Source organism: Heloderma suspectum, chromosome 1 (assembly GCF_057233095.1).
Source record: "Heloderma suspectum isolate Gila_16-S chromosome 1, 16-S_ref, whole genome shotgun sequence".
In the NCBI taxonomy this organism is placed as follows: Eukaryota; Metazoa; Chordata; class Lepidosauria; order Squamata; family Helodermatidae; genus Heloderma; species Heloderma suspectum.
This window is the reverse complement of record NC_139458.1, coordinates 225986973-226001988: the sequence shown is the minus strand read 5'-3', so window position 1 is coordinate 226001988 and position 15016 is coordinate 225986973. Positions and strand designations below refer to the sequence as shown.

General features: G+C 41.4%; 1 protein-coding gene and 1 pseudogene across 1 annotated transcript in view; one reads left to right on the top strand and one right to left on the bottom strand.

Annotated features, from left to right (window-relative positions):
* The window catches only part of LOC146358821 (RCC1 and BTB domain-containing protein 2-like), a 67113-nt gene that overhangs the window by 42074 nt on the left and 10023 nt on the right, over positions 1–15016 (bottom strand). Inside the window, 6 exon segments of the mRNA XM_084820956.1 lie at positions 3171–3329; positions 9897–10063; positions 10650–10800; positions 11251–11379; positions 11506–11634; positions 11859–11915. Coding sequence (XP_084677082.1) covers positions 3171–3329; positions 9897–10063; positions 10650–10800; positions 11251–11379; positions 11506–11634; positions 11859–11915 — 792 coding nt within the window.
* Positions 7202–8212, top strand: LOC146358822 (uncharacterized; annotated as a pseudogene).

Genomic DNA, 15016 nt, shown 5'->3' with positions numbered 1-15016 from the left:
TTGATGGCACCTCAGCCCACACCTCCGGATAACCTCCCCCAGCGGTTTCATGTAGATGTTAAACAGCATGGGGGATAAAATAGAGCCCTGTGGAACCCCATGGCACAATTGCCATGGCACAGAGCAATAATCCCCCAGCACCACCTTCTGGAATCGGCCATCCAAGTAGGAGTGGAACCACTGTAGTGCAGTGCCTCCAACTCCCAACCCAGACAACCTATCCAGAAGGATACCATGGTCGATGGTATCGAAAGCCGCTGAGAGGTCCAGGAGAATCAACAGGGTCGCACTCCCCCTGTCCCTCTCCCAGCAGAGGTCATCCCACAGGGCAACCAAGGCAGTTTCCGTTCCAAAACCAGGCCTGAAGCCCGATTGAAATGGATCTAGATAATCCGTTTCATTCAAGAGTGCCTGGTACTCCCATCTCTTTAAGAATTTGCCACAGTTTGTTGTGATCCACACAATCAAAGGCTTTGGCATAGTCAATGAAGCAGAAATAGATGTTTTTCTGAAATTCTCTTGCTTTCTCCATGATCCAGCGAATGTTGGCGATTTGATCTCTAGTTCCTCTGCCTCTTCGGAACCCAGCTTGTACTTCCGGTAGTTCTCAGTTCACATGCTGCTGAAGCCTAGCTTGTAGGATTTGTGTGGCCACTGTTGAGTGTTCCAAATTTGATGGCATATTGAGTCCAGCACTTTAACAGCATCATCTTTTAGGATCTTAAATAGCTCAGCTGGAATCCTGTCATCTCCGCTAGCTTTGTTGTTACTAATGCTTCCTAAGGCCCACTTGACTTCACTCTCGAGGATGTCCGGCTCAGGTTCAGTGACCGCACTATCATGGCTATCAGGGACATTCAGATCTTTCCTGTATAGTTCTTCTGTGTATTCTTTCCACCTCTTCTTAATCTCATCTGCTTCCGTTAGGTCCCTGCCTTCTTTGTCCTTTATCATGCCCGTCTTTGCACAAAACATTCCCTTGAGATCTCCGATGTTCTTGAAAAGATCTCTAGTCTTTCCCATTCTGTTGTTTTCCTCGATTTCCTTGCATTGTTCATTTAAGAAGGCCTTCTTGTCTCTCCTTGCTATTCTCTGGAACTCTGCATTCAGTTGGATATATCTTCCCCTTTCTCCCTTGCTTTTCGCTTCCCTTCTTTCCTCAACTACTTGTAAAGCCTCCTCAGACAGCCACTTTACTTTCTTGCATTTCTTTTTCTTGGGGATGGATTGAGTTGCTGCCTCCTGAACAACGTTACAGACCTCCGTCCATAGTTCCTCAGGCACTCTGTCTATCAGGTCTAATCCCTGAAATCTATTCCTCACCTCCACTGTGTATTCATAAGGGATATGATTTAGGTCATACCTGAATGGTTTAGTGGTTTTCCCGACGTTCTTCAATTTAAGCCAGAATTTTGCAAGAAGCAGCTCATGATCTGAGCCACAGTCAGCTCCAGGCCTTGTTTTTACTGACTGTATGGAGCTTCTCCATCTTTGGCTGCAAAGGACATAATCAATCTGATTTCGATATTGACCATCTGGTGATGTCCATGTGTAGAGTCGCCTCTTGTGCTGTTGGAAAAGAGTGTTTGCTATGATCAGCGTGTTCTCTTGGCAAAACTCGATTAGCCTTTGTCCGGCTTCATTTTGTACACCAAGGCCATGCTTGCCTGTTATCCCGGTGATTTCTTGACTTCCTACTTTAGCATTCCAATCCCCTATGATGAAGAGGACATCTTTTTTTGATGTTAGTTCTAGAAGGTGTTGTAGGTCTTCATAGAACCTATCAACCTCAGGAGAGAAGAGGTAGTGTTCTCTAAAGCACTGGAACCTTCAATTGGCAGATGCTAACTGGAGACTAATGCAGCCTCTCCAACACTAGCATAATGTGTTCCCTGCTGCTGGCATTGGTTAATGCACAGGCCACTACACTCTGCACAAAGTGCAGGTTCTGAAGAGTCAAGGGAAGCTCAACATACAGGAGTAATCAATGGGAACTTACCAAGACATATATGATGGTAGCCAAGTTTCTCTCTTCTAAAAAGGTAGAACAGCTGAAGTGCCAGCCAAACCTAGCCAAAACTATTAGTTGCCACATGTTTACTCAGGTGCAAGACCATATCCTGGAGTATTCCCAAGCTACAAACCTAATCAGATAAATTGTAACTCCCGGGGGGGGGGGGGGGAGAGACACTCAAGACTTGGGCAGCCATCACAGCCTTATTGCCACTCGCCTGCACTACCCAGCAAAAAGGGAATGGATAGCTAAAGCTGTCTTTTCCTGGCCATTTTTCACCCCTCCTGAAACTCTCCTATGCATTGTAACAGACTTTAGTTAGAGTAGTGGGTAACAGCAGAAAGAGAGAAATAAAGTTTTAAAAGAGAAATAGAGCTCAAAAGCTCCTCTGCCCACAATGACTCTGTGATTTGGAAGTGCCTACCCTGGTAAAATGTGTCTGTTTTATGACAACAGAAAGCACTATCCTAACTGTTAAGACCCCATTCTCCAGACGCAAGGGACGAATTAGTAGGTAGCCTCAGTTTTCCTGTTCTCTAGAACATATGCCAGAGGGAACACAAAGAAGAAGAAGAAAAGAACTATTTTGAGGGCAACCAATCAAACAGAAGAATGCTCTGGTCAGATTTTGACATTTGGGGGAAAAAAGAAGCAGCAAAGGGCAGTTGGGGGATGGGGGTTGATGGCGGCCTAGTCATCTGATCCTGTAGAGAGACAAAATAAATAGGACACATGAGAATATACAGTCAGAAGAAACTGTCAGAAGGAAAAGAACAAGAGGCGGTAAAACCATTGTTCACCCTGCAGCAAGACTCTTCCATCGAGAGCCCCACTGAACAGGCTTCGTGACCCCACTTGGGAATCCACCTTGATTTAATTCATGACAGAAAGAAAATGTGTTGGATTTTTACTACAATTTGCTGTTTGACATCTAATTCTGGGAAGAGCAGCAGCACCTAAACATCACTAACCCAGGCCCCAAGGAAAAAAATACATGTAAACAATCAGACAATGTTCTCTAAATTAAACATCTGCTTTAATCAGCAGCATTTCTTCTTGTAACATTTGAAGAGGGAGACATTGTCAACAATTGTTCACGTTACATTGCAAACTTCAAACTGAAAACTGACCTTGTAACTCTGAAGAATAATCTTACCTCCCCGTTTTCCACCACAGCCATTGAACACATTTGGCCACAAGCAATGTTAATAACTATCTTATTCTGTAAACAGCAAGTAACTCTTCGAGGAATTGGCTGATTGACTGTTGAGCCAGATCCAACTTGCCCTGAGTTATTATAGCCCCATGTATATACCTGTAAAGGGGAGCCAGAAACAGACTGAAATACTGTTCAGTGTTTACTGAATACAGTGAATACTGTTGTAATCCCCATTTTGAAAAAAATATCATGTTATATTACACCATATGGAAGCTCTGTGTAGGCGAAGGCCTACAACAATACTTTAAAGAATGTTCCTATACGTTCTGGAAAACATATATTTCCTTATTTTTTAAGCAGGTTATGATGATACTAGGTAACACGGGCTGTATTTTGCAGAGGCTTCCAGATGAGACATTTAGAGTGCAACTGGAATTGCCTTGTTCATGCTATTTTAAGAGGTTCCAGGTGATGAATGCTTTCAGACGTTTTTTTCACACCACTGCCCTGCCTCATTTACAGAATTTTATAGGGAGTCCAGGCAGGGAAGGACCATAGCTCAGTGTGCTAGAGCACCTGCTTTGCATGCAGAAGGTCCCAGGTTTGATCCCTGGCTTCTCCAGGCAGGATGAGGAAAGAATCCTGCCTGAGACCCCGGAGAGCCGCTGCCAGTCAGTGTTGGCAATCCTGGTCTAGATGGAGCAATGGCCCGACTCAGTGTAAGGCAGCTTCCCGTGTTCCTAATTCTACCCCTTCAGAAAAAAAGACAGAATAGCTGCACAATGCCTTCTGACAATTAGCGCTGCGACCCCTCCATCTGGAAGTACCCAGCGCCATCCAAATGTAATCCTCCTCAGTTTTCTCACTGCTTTTTGGGTCTTTTTTCTTACTGCAGAAAATCCATTAAGGCTTTCTTGCTGGCACAACGTCTATTTTCTACAATAGAAAATTTCTATTTTCTGCAATAGAATAGTAGCACAATTTCTTTGCAGGAGTGGACAGGAAAATACACAGTTGAGGCACAGTGGAAGCTGTCAACCCAGGGGAAGGTGGATGACATATTGGGGATGCCCCTCCTTTCCGGCATCAGAAGGTGGATGACATATTGGGGATGCCCCTCCTTTCCGGCATCAGTCATTCCAGGTTGTGCACCCTGAACTACTGGCTCTCAGCCTTAATCAGTTGCTTCCTGGAATAAGGTTTCTTCAATCCACACACTTCTACTTTTTAATTTTCACAACTGCATTATTGCAATTTTTATAGCAAGGAAAATCAGGGTATCTAATTTTTTTAGAGGGACTGTGAAACTGATAAGATTGGGTTGCCTGATTAGATCGAGTTGTGAAACTGACTAGACTAGAGATAGGGCATTCTCAGATGAAACTGATGGGACAGGCCTATCCCTAACTATGTTTACTCAGAAATGTAACTTAGCTGCTTAGCTCTTGCTCTGTGCTGCAAGCAATCCTTTTCTTTTTAATTTGTTAAACAATAATTGGAATCATGTTCCAATAGTGCAACTAACCATTAAAAAATTAGGTGCATTTTACTGGAGCACACAAGTGACAATAAAAGATTAAAGTTGTCTCCTGGCTGGCTTTCTTGTTTTTTGAAAGCCTAATTACTTCCTCTTTTCATTGCTGTATTACCTGACTGGCACCTTAATTACCAAGAGCAATTGCTCTAGTTTCAAGAATTTTTTACAGGGTGTGGATCAGAGGTTGAGCTGAGAAATACTGTACTTGGTTGAGGGATGACAGCTGAGAAAGTCTGACTCCTGCAGAGTTCATCAAACTTCATCAGAGACTAGCACATTGCTCCTGGGAGATGCCTGGCTACAATGAAGTGTTTGGAATGATCTAAAACCCTGAATTAATTACTTCCTCTCCTGGAATGATTCTCACTCAGTTCCCAGACTGTCATTTGCTCCCCGCCCCCTTTTAATAGCACAATTATGTAACAAAATCCTGCAGTTTTGTTACAAAAAAAGAAATTGCTTGAGTCTGCCTAGTGATGTTAGCTGGCAGAATGGGCAGGCAAGGGGAGCCAATGCTGTTCTGTTGTGAAACAGTGGGGAAAATCAAGCAGGCAGGTTTTCTAGCTGTGCTGTGTAACTAACCGAGGTGGGCGGGGAGGAGAGACTCCCATGACTGGGCATTTGTAGGTGAAATTGATAGCTACAGCCCAACCATACTCAGAAGAAGGCTGCAATTCTCTTGTCCTGTGTTGCAGGAACTCTTTTTTTAAAAAGAAGTTCATAATTTCCTGCATTGAGCAGGGAGGTTGGACTCAATGGTCTTATAGGCCCCTTCCAACCTTATTTCTATGTTTCTATGATAATTGTGTAACTTTTTTTTTAATTAGGTGCATTCATGATGACTAAAACACCTGCCCACACAAACACAACTCAAATGGTGCTGAGAAACAACTACTTCAACATGTTAAGAGAAGGGGAGGGGGGTGGCAACCATGACAGGTGGGGAAAGGGGAGGGGACAATACTGCCCACTCCACTACGTTGCACCCACAGTGTGAATTGAACACAAGATGCACACACCAAAAAAGCGCTAGACCCCCTGAAGTGTGGAAGGTCAACTGCAATTCCACTTGTAGATTACAGCAAAAAGCAATGCATTTGTAGCACTAGAATGGAAGCACCGTAAGTTAGGAATGCTGGTATGCATTCATTCATTCATTCATTCATCTGAACTTTCATCTCCCCATATCTTTAAAACTCAAGGTATATAAAACATGTTTTATATATAACATAATCTAGTATGTACTACATTTAAAAATATTCACTCTCCCTTGTTTAGAAACAGAGTGTCGGTTCCAAGTAGTCATACCTTGTTTCCTAAATACTTTCAAACTATGACTGGTGAAAGTCTGGGGGAGAGTCTTCTCTATGTGCCCTTGAAATCTGAATTCAGCATATGGCTGTATTATCAAGCGCACCCAATGTGTTTGCATGAATCTCCAGAGCACTTTAAAGATGGGATGGGGCACAAAAGGAACATGAATTGGGGCAGAAGATCAGCTAATTTTTACAAAAAGGCCAACAATGGGTATGTAACATATGCTTGTTATAATAATATATGTGCTTGCATTGTTAAGTGTAACCCAGGTAAATTAGGGTTAAAAGAACATCTGAGAGTGAGTGGGAAGGGTTTGCACGTGCGTGAGGATTCTGAGGTTTTAAAAGGAGAGAACTGACAGTCAGATAGGGCCTTAAGGAGACTGGGAGCCAGGAGATCCGGGTTCTAGTCCCCACTCAGCCATGGAAGCTCACTGGGTGACTTTGGGCCAGTCACAGACTCTCAGCCCAACCTACCTCACAGGGTTGTTGTTGTGAGGATACAACGGTGAGGAGGAGGAGAATGTAAGCCGCCTTGAGTTCCTTGCGAGAGGGAGAAAGGCGGGGTATAAATGCAATAAATAAATAAATAATAAATCTAGTGAGTGGGGTTTTGGGATTAGGATTTAGAAGGGGTAGAGTAGTAGGCAGGTTAGGACCAAGCATAGATTGATTAATAATAAGATATAACTCTCCTTGTATTAAATAAAATTTTGTTTGTTTTTAACTACAAAATCCCATGTGTTGGTTTGTATTATAGCACTAGAAAGCATATTTCCTTGTTACTTCTCCTGTATTGGGTAGAGGGAGCCAATTAGGCATATTGGGTGTCTCTTTAACCCATAGAGAAAAAAGGGGCTGAAGCTTGTGTGACAGTAGGACAAATGACCCAGCAGAGGCAGATGTCCTGATGGGGTTTTCTTCTCAGTTTCACCAGGTGGAAGCTGGAGAAGATAGAGCCCAGGGCATGAATGTCACAAGTGGTGGCAGAGCGGTGGGATCCAAAATAAAGGGGCTTTAAACCACTGAATAATAAAGAGATAGATGCTTCTGTAGTCAGGAGTTGACAGGAAAGTACGTGTTACAAGGTATCAATCCTAAACCTATCTCAAAAAATCCCAAGTAGTAACATTGTGTGGGTGAGGAAAACTCTGAGGAAAATGTAGTTTTTAAGCATGAAAAAGGAAGGTCTCTTCGAGAGATGTAAAAGCCTGAATCTCCTTTATGAGGGGAAGTCAGAAGATGAATTAAAAATGATGTTAATAGATCACCTCAGAGGCAGAGGTGCAGGAGAGGCTGAGGTAAATCCTCTAAGATATGCACATATGGAAATGTCACCTCAGTATTTAGAATCTGAAAAAAAGAAACAGAGCAGAGATGCAACAGAAAGAGAGGGATGCAATAGAAAGAAGCAGAGTTAAGACGGAGAGAGAGAGAAAAGGAGAGAGATAGACTGACTTAGAAAAAGTTGAGACAGAAAGAGAGAGACAGAGAGGTGGAATTCAAAAATAAATAAATAAATAAATAAATAAATAAAGTACCAAAAAGAAACTGACATGGAAAGGATTAAATTGGAAAAACAGAAAATGTTGAGAGAGGATAAAAGGTGAACTGAGAAGGAAGCCAGACCTCCTAAATTATCCCCTAAGGATTTCACCCCAAATGTGTTTCTCACCACATTTGAAAAAGCTGCTTAGATGTGGAATATAGCTCCAAATGATTATATGAGATTTATTCCTAGTTTGATTAAAGGAGAATTGTCTGAGGTATATAATACTTTTCCTGTGGACAAGGTAGTGGTCTTTGAAACCTTTAAGGCTGCTGTATATCAGAAGTATGGGACAGAATTTTTCAGAAAGAGGTTTAGGAACAGTACAATAACATCATGTAAGCCCTGTGTGGAATTTAGTTATAAGCTTACTGATTATTTTGAGAAATTGATCAGTACTACTGATGTAAAATTCAAAGAAGATCTGAAAAATCTTATGATCTTGGATCAGCTCTTACATTAATTACCCCAAGATATAAAACTTTTGGTTCGGGATCAAATTCCAAAAACTGTCAAATATCCTGCTGAGTTAGCTGATAATTTCACTTTAAATAGAGGATTCAATCTTACTGGTACAACAAATCAAGATTACCAGAATAGAAATATAAATAAATCTGGAGGTTTTAAGAAAAAATAAAGGGAAAAATCAATAGACCTCTGAGAATCATGACAGAAAATTTCAAGTAAAACCTTTATTTGGAAACACAGACAAAGTTAACTGTGATTTAACTGGTCATATTAAACCTAACTGTCCAAGACTGGGTAAGAAGAAAGAAAAATCCACCTCAGTCAGGCATGTTCAAATTCAAAGGAACACAACTTGAGCAACCCGGGGCTTCACTTTGTTATATGTTGAATTGGGATGAGGTAGATTAATTTAATGACACTCTGAGGGAGAAAGTGACCCGAAATGGAAATGGATATGTGGCTATACTTGACACTGGTAATGAAATTCCCCTAATACATTCAATATCTATTTAATCCTGAGAAGATTTTACCTCAGAAAACCATTAAGATTAAAGGTATAAGAAGAGAACCTGTTCAAATACCTTTGGCAAAATCAGAGCAGTCTGAAGAGATTCTGAGGGAGAGTTTGAAGTAGGGGTTAACTCTGAACAATGTGAATCATTTACTTTGGGAAAAGATATTATGTCTCATGAGAGGCAAATATACATTGTGACTACGTCTCAGAAAGGAGTAAAGGACAGTGAGTCTATGGTAACAGAGAAAGGAGGAGTATGTGATACAGTGTCAGTAAAGCTGTTGCCTAACAACCAAAGTGAAACGGCAGGCAGTGAGACAGTGGGCTTAGCTGTTTTCAGTGGTTCAGCTCAAGCTGACAGTGAATTCAGAAACGCTGTTGAGAGTGATCAGACTTTAGAAAAATTAAAAACACAGGCACAGTCGCCAGAATTCTCTTTGGGTGAAGCCCAAGAAGAACAACTATTTTGTAAGAATGGTCTGTTATACAGGAAATGGCTACCACAAAATACAAGGGACAACTGCTGATTGTCCCTCATCCATACAGACAACAGTTGTTGGACGTAGCTCATGATGTACCCATAGCTGCTCATATGGGCACTGGTAAAAACTTATAAACGGTTGGCTGCCAAATTTTATTGTCCCAATATTGCTAAAGAGGTGTCCTTCATACAGAACCTTGCATTTTGTGCGGAAAGAGCATACTGTGTACTTTGGTCTTTGGTGTGTGGGAAAGGGGAAGCAAATACAACAATGGCAGCACCAAACTGCATTCAATTTATTTATTTATTTCATTTCTATACTGCCCAATAGCCGAAGCTCTCTGGGCGGTTCACAAAAATTAAAACAGAATTCAAGTTCTGTTGGGTTAGCAAAAGCAGCCCCAGAAGCAATTAATGGATTCAGCCTCTTTGGCAATCCGAGTTGCTTGTGGTCTGTCATATTTGTCAACCTTGATGCCCACAACCACATAACACTGATGTTGCTCTCCTGCCTTGTATAAGCTACCCTGTGTTTGCTGTGGATGATGACGTTTTGTACAACCAAACAACTGATAAGGTGGTTAGAAAGTTAACCTGAGGGGGTTTTCTTCTCAGTTTCATCAGGTGGAAGCTGGAAAAGGTAGAACCCAGGGCAAGGACGTCACAGGGTACTTATACTTTTTTAGGCTACGTAACCACTACAAAAACAGTGTTATCAATGAATGTTTAGATGCTTATCAGCAGATAGGTTTTGTCTCAGTTTACATCCCTGTTTGATCTAATGCTGAATTCTTGCCCCTTCTTGTATTCAGTACAAAATTCCAAAGCAACTTGCACAAGACTGATAGCTTTTCTCACCTCTCCATCTGATGTTAAGACCACAGAATGATGTGAGCCACAGGCTACTTCAATCACTTTTTTGTTTACCAAGTTGGTGGAAATTTGGCTAGGAAGTAAATTATGATTGGTTGTTCCATTTCCCAGCTGACTGTAAGCATTATGACCCCAGCTATATACTTTTCCTTCTGCAATATAAGGAGGGAAGAACTTTACAAGAATGAAAAGCTACCTACATTACAAGCTAAAACAACAAAGAGTCTTGTGGCATCTTAAAGACTAACACATTTATTCTGGAACTATTAAAAGGACCTGGCTTTGCACAGGTTGGGAAGAGCCCTTAGTTTGATACAACAAAGCTTTACACACCTGTCTTTAAACTGTATGAACTGCTAAACCATCTCCTAGTTAAGAAAGGCTGCCATGTAGTGACTGAATATGGTACTGCAGGCTTCAACTTCACAGACACATTTAAAGTAATTATAAGTAATGCGTTCTTTGTCTCCCTTTTTCTCCACTCTTCCGTCTCTCCCCCTACCACCACATCAACAACTCCCAACAGTCTTCTTCCATTACCTGGGCAACTTATTCTGTTGCCCCGCACCCTGCTGTATCTATCTGTATCTAATACAGATACAGATATGGAAACTTGAGAAGTTTCACGGGGACAGGGGGGAATTAGACATAATCTCCCCAGATTACAATTAAGAATTAAATATCCCTGTCAATTAAATATCCTATGTTTATAACCACATTTAAAAGCAAACAACATACCAGTAGTAGCTGCAACAATATGAGGACCACTTCCATAGCTGAGGCAAGCTATTTTTTTGCCGCATAAGAGATCTAATCGTCGGGGTTCAATGCTGCTCTGCGTGTCACCGATTCCCAACCAGCCATTGCAGTTAGTGCCAAATGCAAAAACCTGTTACAGAATGATACTGTTAGTACAGAAAAATATTATAGTAGGATTTAAAACTGGAAGTTTAACAAATAATTTGCAGCAAATACTTTAGAGTATTTACAGCAATTCCTCAGTTAACACGTTTGAGGGCTTGTCAGATATTTTTAATCAGCATTCTGCACTAAAAAAAACCAAAATTCTGCACCAAGAAAATCTGAATTCAGAATATTAAGCACACTTACACACATCCACATATATTGTATCAATTTTTCTGCCATCTGCTAGTAACGGAAAAAAGCTAGGAATTATGCAGAACACTGAAGCTCCCATACCCTGGAAATTGTAAAACAAAATGTGTGCACATTTAAGATTCTCAGGATGTCAAATCCCACACTTGTGTGGAATCATGGCATACTCACAGCCATAATGTAAAGACCAATAACTATTAATAGTCATAATTTCAAAAGTTACCTCATCATTTTCAGTTGCATAAAGTACTTCATTGCCAGCACTGCCAAATACACAGGCCTGCCGAATTAATTTCAGGTCCTCTTGAGAGTGAAGAGCAAATATTGGCCATTTCCCAATATCCAGCATCTTCTGTTTCAATAAAGAAAGTATATTGTTTAACCTGACTAAAGATAAACAAAATCTTTGCAAAAGTTAAAAAGCTTCTTTTCATATTGCTTTCTAAAACAATACGAAATAGATGTTCTAGGCACATACAATGACTACTTCTGCTACTGCTTCTCCCTTCTTCTCTGGGATATTTTTTGGATATTTTCCATTTCCTCTCCTGCTGGTATAGCTTGACCGGAGACAACTGGAACTTTTGCCTCGCTGCACTGACTGGCTCTGATGGAGATGGAAGATATGCACTGGATTGGTAGATATGAATTTTGCTTAACATAATACTAGTCAATGTACAGGCTGCAGGGAGATGTAGGTCTAGGATTACTCTTCAAATTACTTTTTTTAACTTCCTTAAAAAATTCTTATACAAGTAAACATTACAACACACAATTACACTTCACTAATTGTTTCTTATTTATTACAGGATGTCAATTTAAGATTATCACCTTTGCTGCACTCCTTTCCAATGTTTTCTCACACTTCTCACAAGTCTGTCCATGAGCCTGAGAATGTATTCAGATTGCTTTGATTGCTTTTTAATGACATTTCAATACCATTATTAAACCATTTATATTGTTTTGTTGATCACCTTCTTATGACCTTTTCTGAGCATTTATAATATTTTCTAAATACTAATGCTACTATGTCTGTCTTCCAGTTATTATGTATCATATTTTCTATATGAAGATATAAAATCCAGCAGTTAACTCAGACCTGTCTCGAAGCTGTGCAAAGCATACAACTTGATGGAAAACAGAAACAAAGATAAACTAGGCTGTCTTTATATAACAAAGCTGGAGATAATTTTAGATGCTTTACTAGGTCAGCAGAAGTCAAATTGGGTTGGTGGAGGAGATAAGCCCTCAGAGAATAAAGCCCCAGCTTCAGGTGGTATAAAATCCTCTTCCTCCAGTACAGGGCCCTGTTGTTGAATGGCCAACCTTATCCTAGCCTCAGCCAACACACTTTCTATAGCATCTTGCCTGATTAAGAGTTCTGGAGATCTTGGAAGCTTCCACATTTTTTGTGACTTTTGAGTTGGCCTAATAAAGCTGTTCCCCTTCATGGATCACTGCCTTGTTGTGGCGAAGGGGCTTGCGTAACTCAGTGAAGCCATAAGCTATGCCGTGCAGGGCCACCCAAGACGGACAGGTCATGGCAGAGAGTTCTGACAAAATGTGGTCCACTGGAGAAGGAAATGGCAACCCACTCCAGCATTCTTGCCAAGAAAACCCCATGGAACGTATCACAAGGCTAAAAGATATGACGCCGGAAGATGAGCCCCTCAGGTCGGAAGGTGTCCAATATGCTACTGGGGAAGAGCAGAGGGTATTTCCAAGTAGCGCCAGAAAGAGTGAAGCGGCTGGGCCAAAGCCGAAAGGACACTCAGCTGTGGATGTGTCTGGCGGTGAAAAGAAAATCCGATGCTGTAAAGAACAATATTGTTTAGGAACCTGGAATGTCAGATCAATGAATCAAGGTAAGCTGGAGGTGGTCAAACATGAGATGGCAAGATTGAACATCGACATCTTGGGAATCAGTGAACTAAAATGGACAGGCATGGGCGAATTTAATTCAGGTGACCATCATATCTACTATTGTGGGCAAGAATCCCTTAGAAGAAATGGAGTAGCACTCATAGTCAACAAAAGGGTGGGAAAAGCAGTACTGGGGTACAATCTTAAAAATGATAGAATGATCTCAGTACGAATCCAAAGCAAACCATTCAACATCACAGTAATTCAAGTCTATGCCCCAACCACTGAGGCCGAAGAAGCTGAGGTTGATCGGTTCTATGAAGACCTACAACACCTTCTAGAACTAACACCAAAAAAAGATGTACTCTTCATCATAGGGGATTGGAATGCTAAAGTAGGAAGTCAAGAAATCACCGGGATAACAGGCAGGCATGGCCTTGGTGTACAAAATGAAGCAGGACAAAAGCTAATAGAGTTTTGCCAAGAGAACATGCTGATCATAGCAAACACTCTTTTCCAACAGCACAAGAGGCGACTCTACACATGGACGTCACCAGATGGTCATTATCGAAATCAGATTGATTATGTCCTTTGCAGCCAAAGATGGAGAAGCTCCATACAGTCAGTAAAAACAAGACCTGGAGCTGACTGTGGCTCAGATCATGAGCTGCTTCTTGCAAAATTTCGGCTTAAATTGAAGAACGTCGGGAAAACCACTAAACCGTTCAGGTATGACCTAAATCATATCCCTGATGAATATACAGTGGAGGTGAGGAATAGATTTCAGGGATTAGACCTGATAGACAGAGTGCCTGAGGAACTATGGACGGAGGTCCGTAACATTGTTCAGGAGGCAGCAACGAAATTCGTCCCAAAGAAAAAGAAATGCAAAAAAGCCAAGTGGCTGTCTGATGAGGCTTTACAAGTAGCTCATGAAAGAAGGGAAGCGAAAAGCAAGGGAGAAAGGGGAAGATATACCCAACTGAATGCAGAGTTCCAGAGAATAGCAAGGAGAGACAAGAAGGCCTTCTTAAATGAACAATGCAAAGAAATCGAGGAAAACAACAGAATGGGAAAGACTAGAGATCTCTTCAAGAAAATTGGAGATCTCAAGGGAACGTTTTGTGCAAAGACGGGCATGATAAAGGACAAAGAAGGCAGGGACCTAACAGAAGCAGATGAGATTAAGAAGAGGTGGCAAGAATACACAGAAGAACTATACAGGAAAGATCTGAATGTCCCTGATAGCCATGATAGTGCGGTCACTGAACTTGAGCCGGACATCCTCGAGAGTGAAGTCAAGTGGGCCTTAGGAAGCATTAGTAACAACAAAGCTAGCGGAGATGACAGTATTCCAGCCGAGCTATTTAAAATCCTAAAAGATGATGCTGTTAAAGTGCTGCATTCAATATGCCAACAAATCTGGAACACTCAACAGTGGCCACAAGACTGGAAAAGGTCAGTTTACATTCCAATTCCAAAGAAGGGCAACGCCAAAGAGTGTTCAAACTACCGCACAATTGCGCTCATTTCACATGCCAGCAAGGTGATGCTCAAAATCCTACAAGCTAGGCTTCAGCAGTATGCGAACCGAGAACTACCAGAAGTACAAGCTGGGTTTAGAAGAGGCAGAGGAACTAGAGATCAAATCGCCAACATTCGCTGCATCATGGAGAAAGCAAGAGAATTCCAGAAAAACGTCTATTTCTGCTTCATTGACTACGCTAAAGCCTTTGATTGTGTGGATCACAACAAACTGTGGCAAATTCTTAAAGTGATGGGAGTACCAGACCACCTTACCTGTCTCCTGAGAAACCTGTACGAGGGTCAAGTAGCAACAGTAAGAACCAGAGATGGAACAACCGATTGGTTCAAAATTGGGAAAGGAGTACGACAAGGCTGCATATTGTCACCCTGCTTATTTAACTTATATGCAGAGTACATCATGAGAAATGCCGGGTTGGATGAATCAGAGGTCGGAATTAAGATTGCCAGGAGAATTATCAACAACCTCCGATATGCAGACGATACCACCCTAATGGCAGAAAGCGAAGAGGATCTCAAGAGCCTCTTGTTGAGGGTGAAAGAGGAGAGTGCAAAAGCTGGTTTGAAACTCAACATTAAAA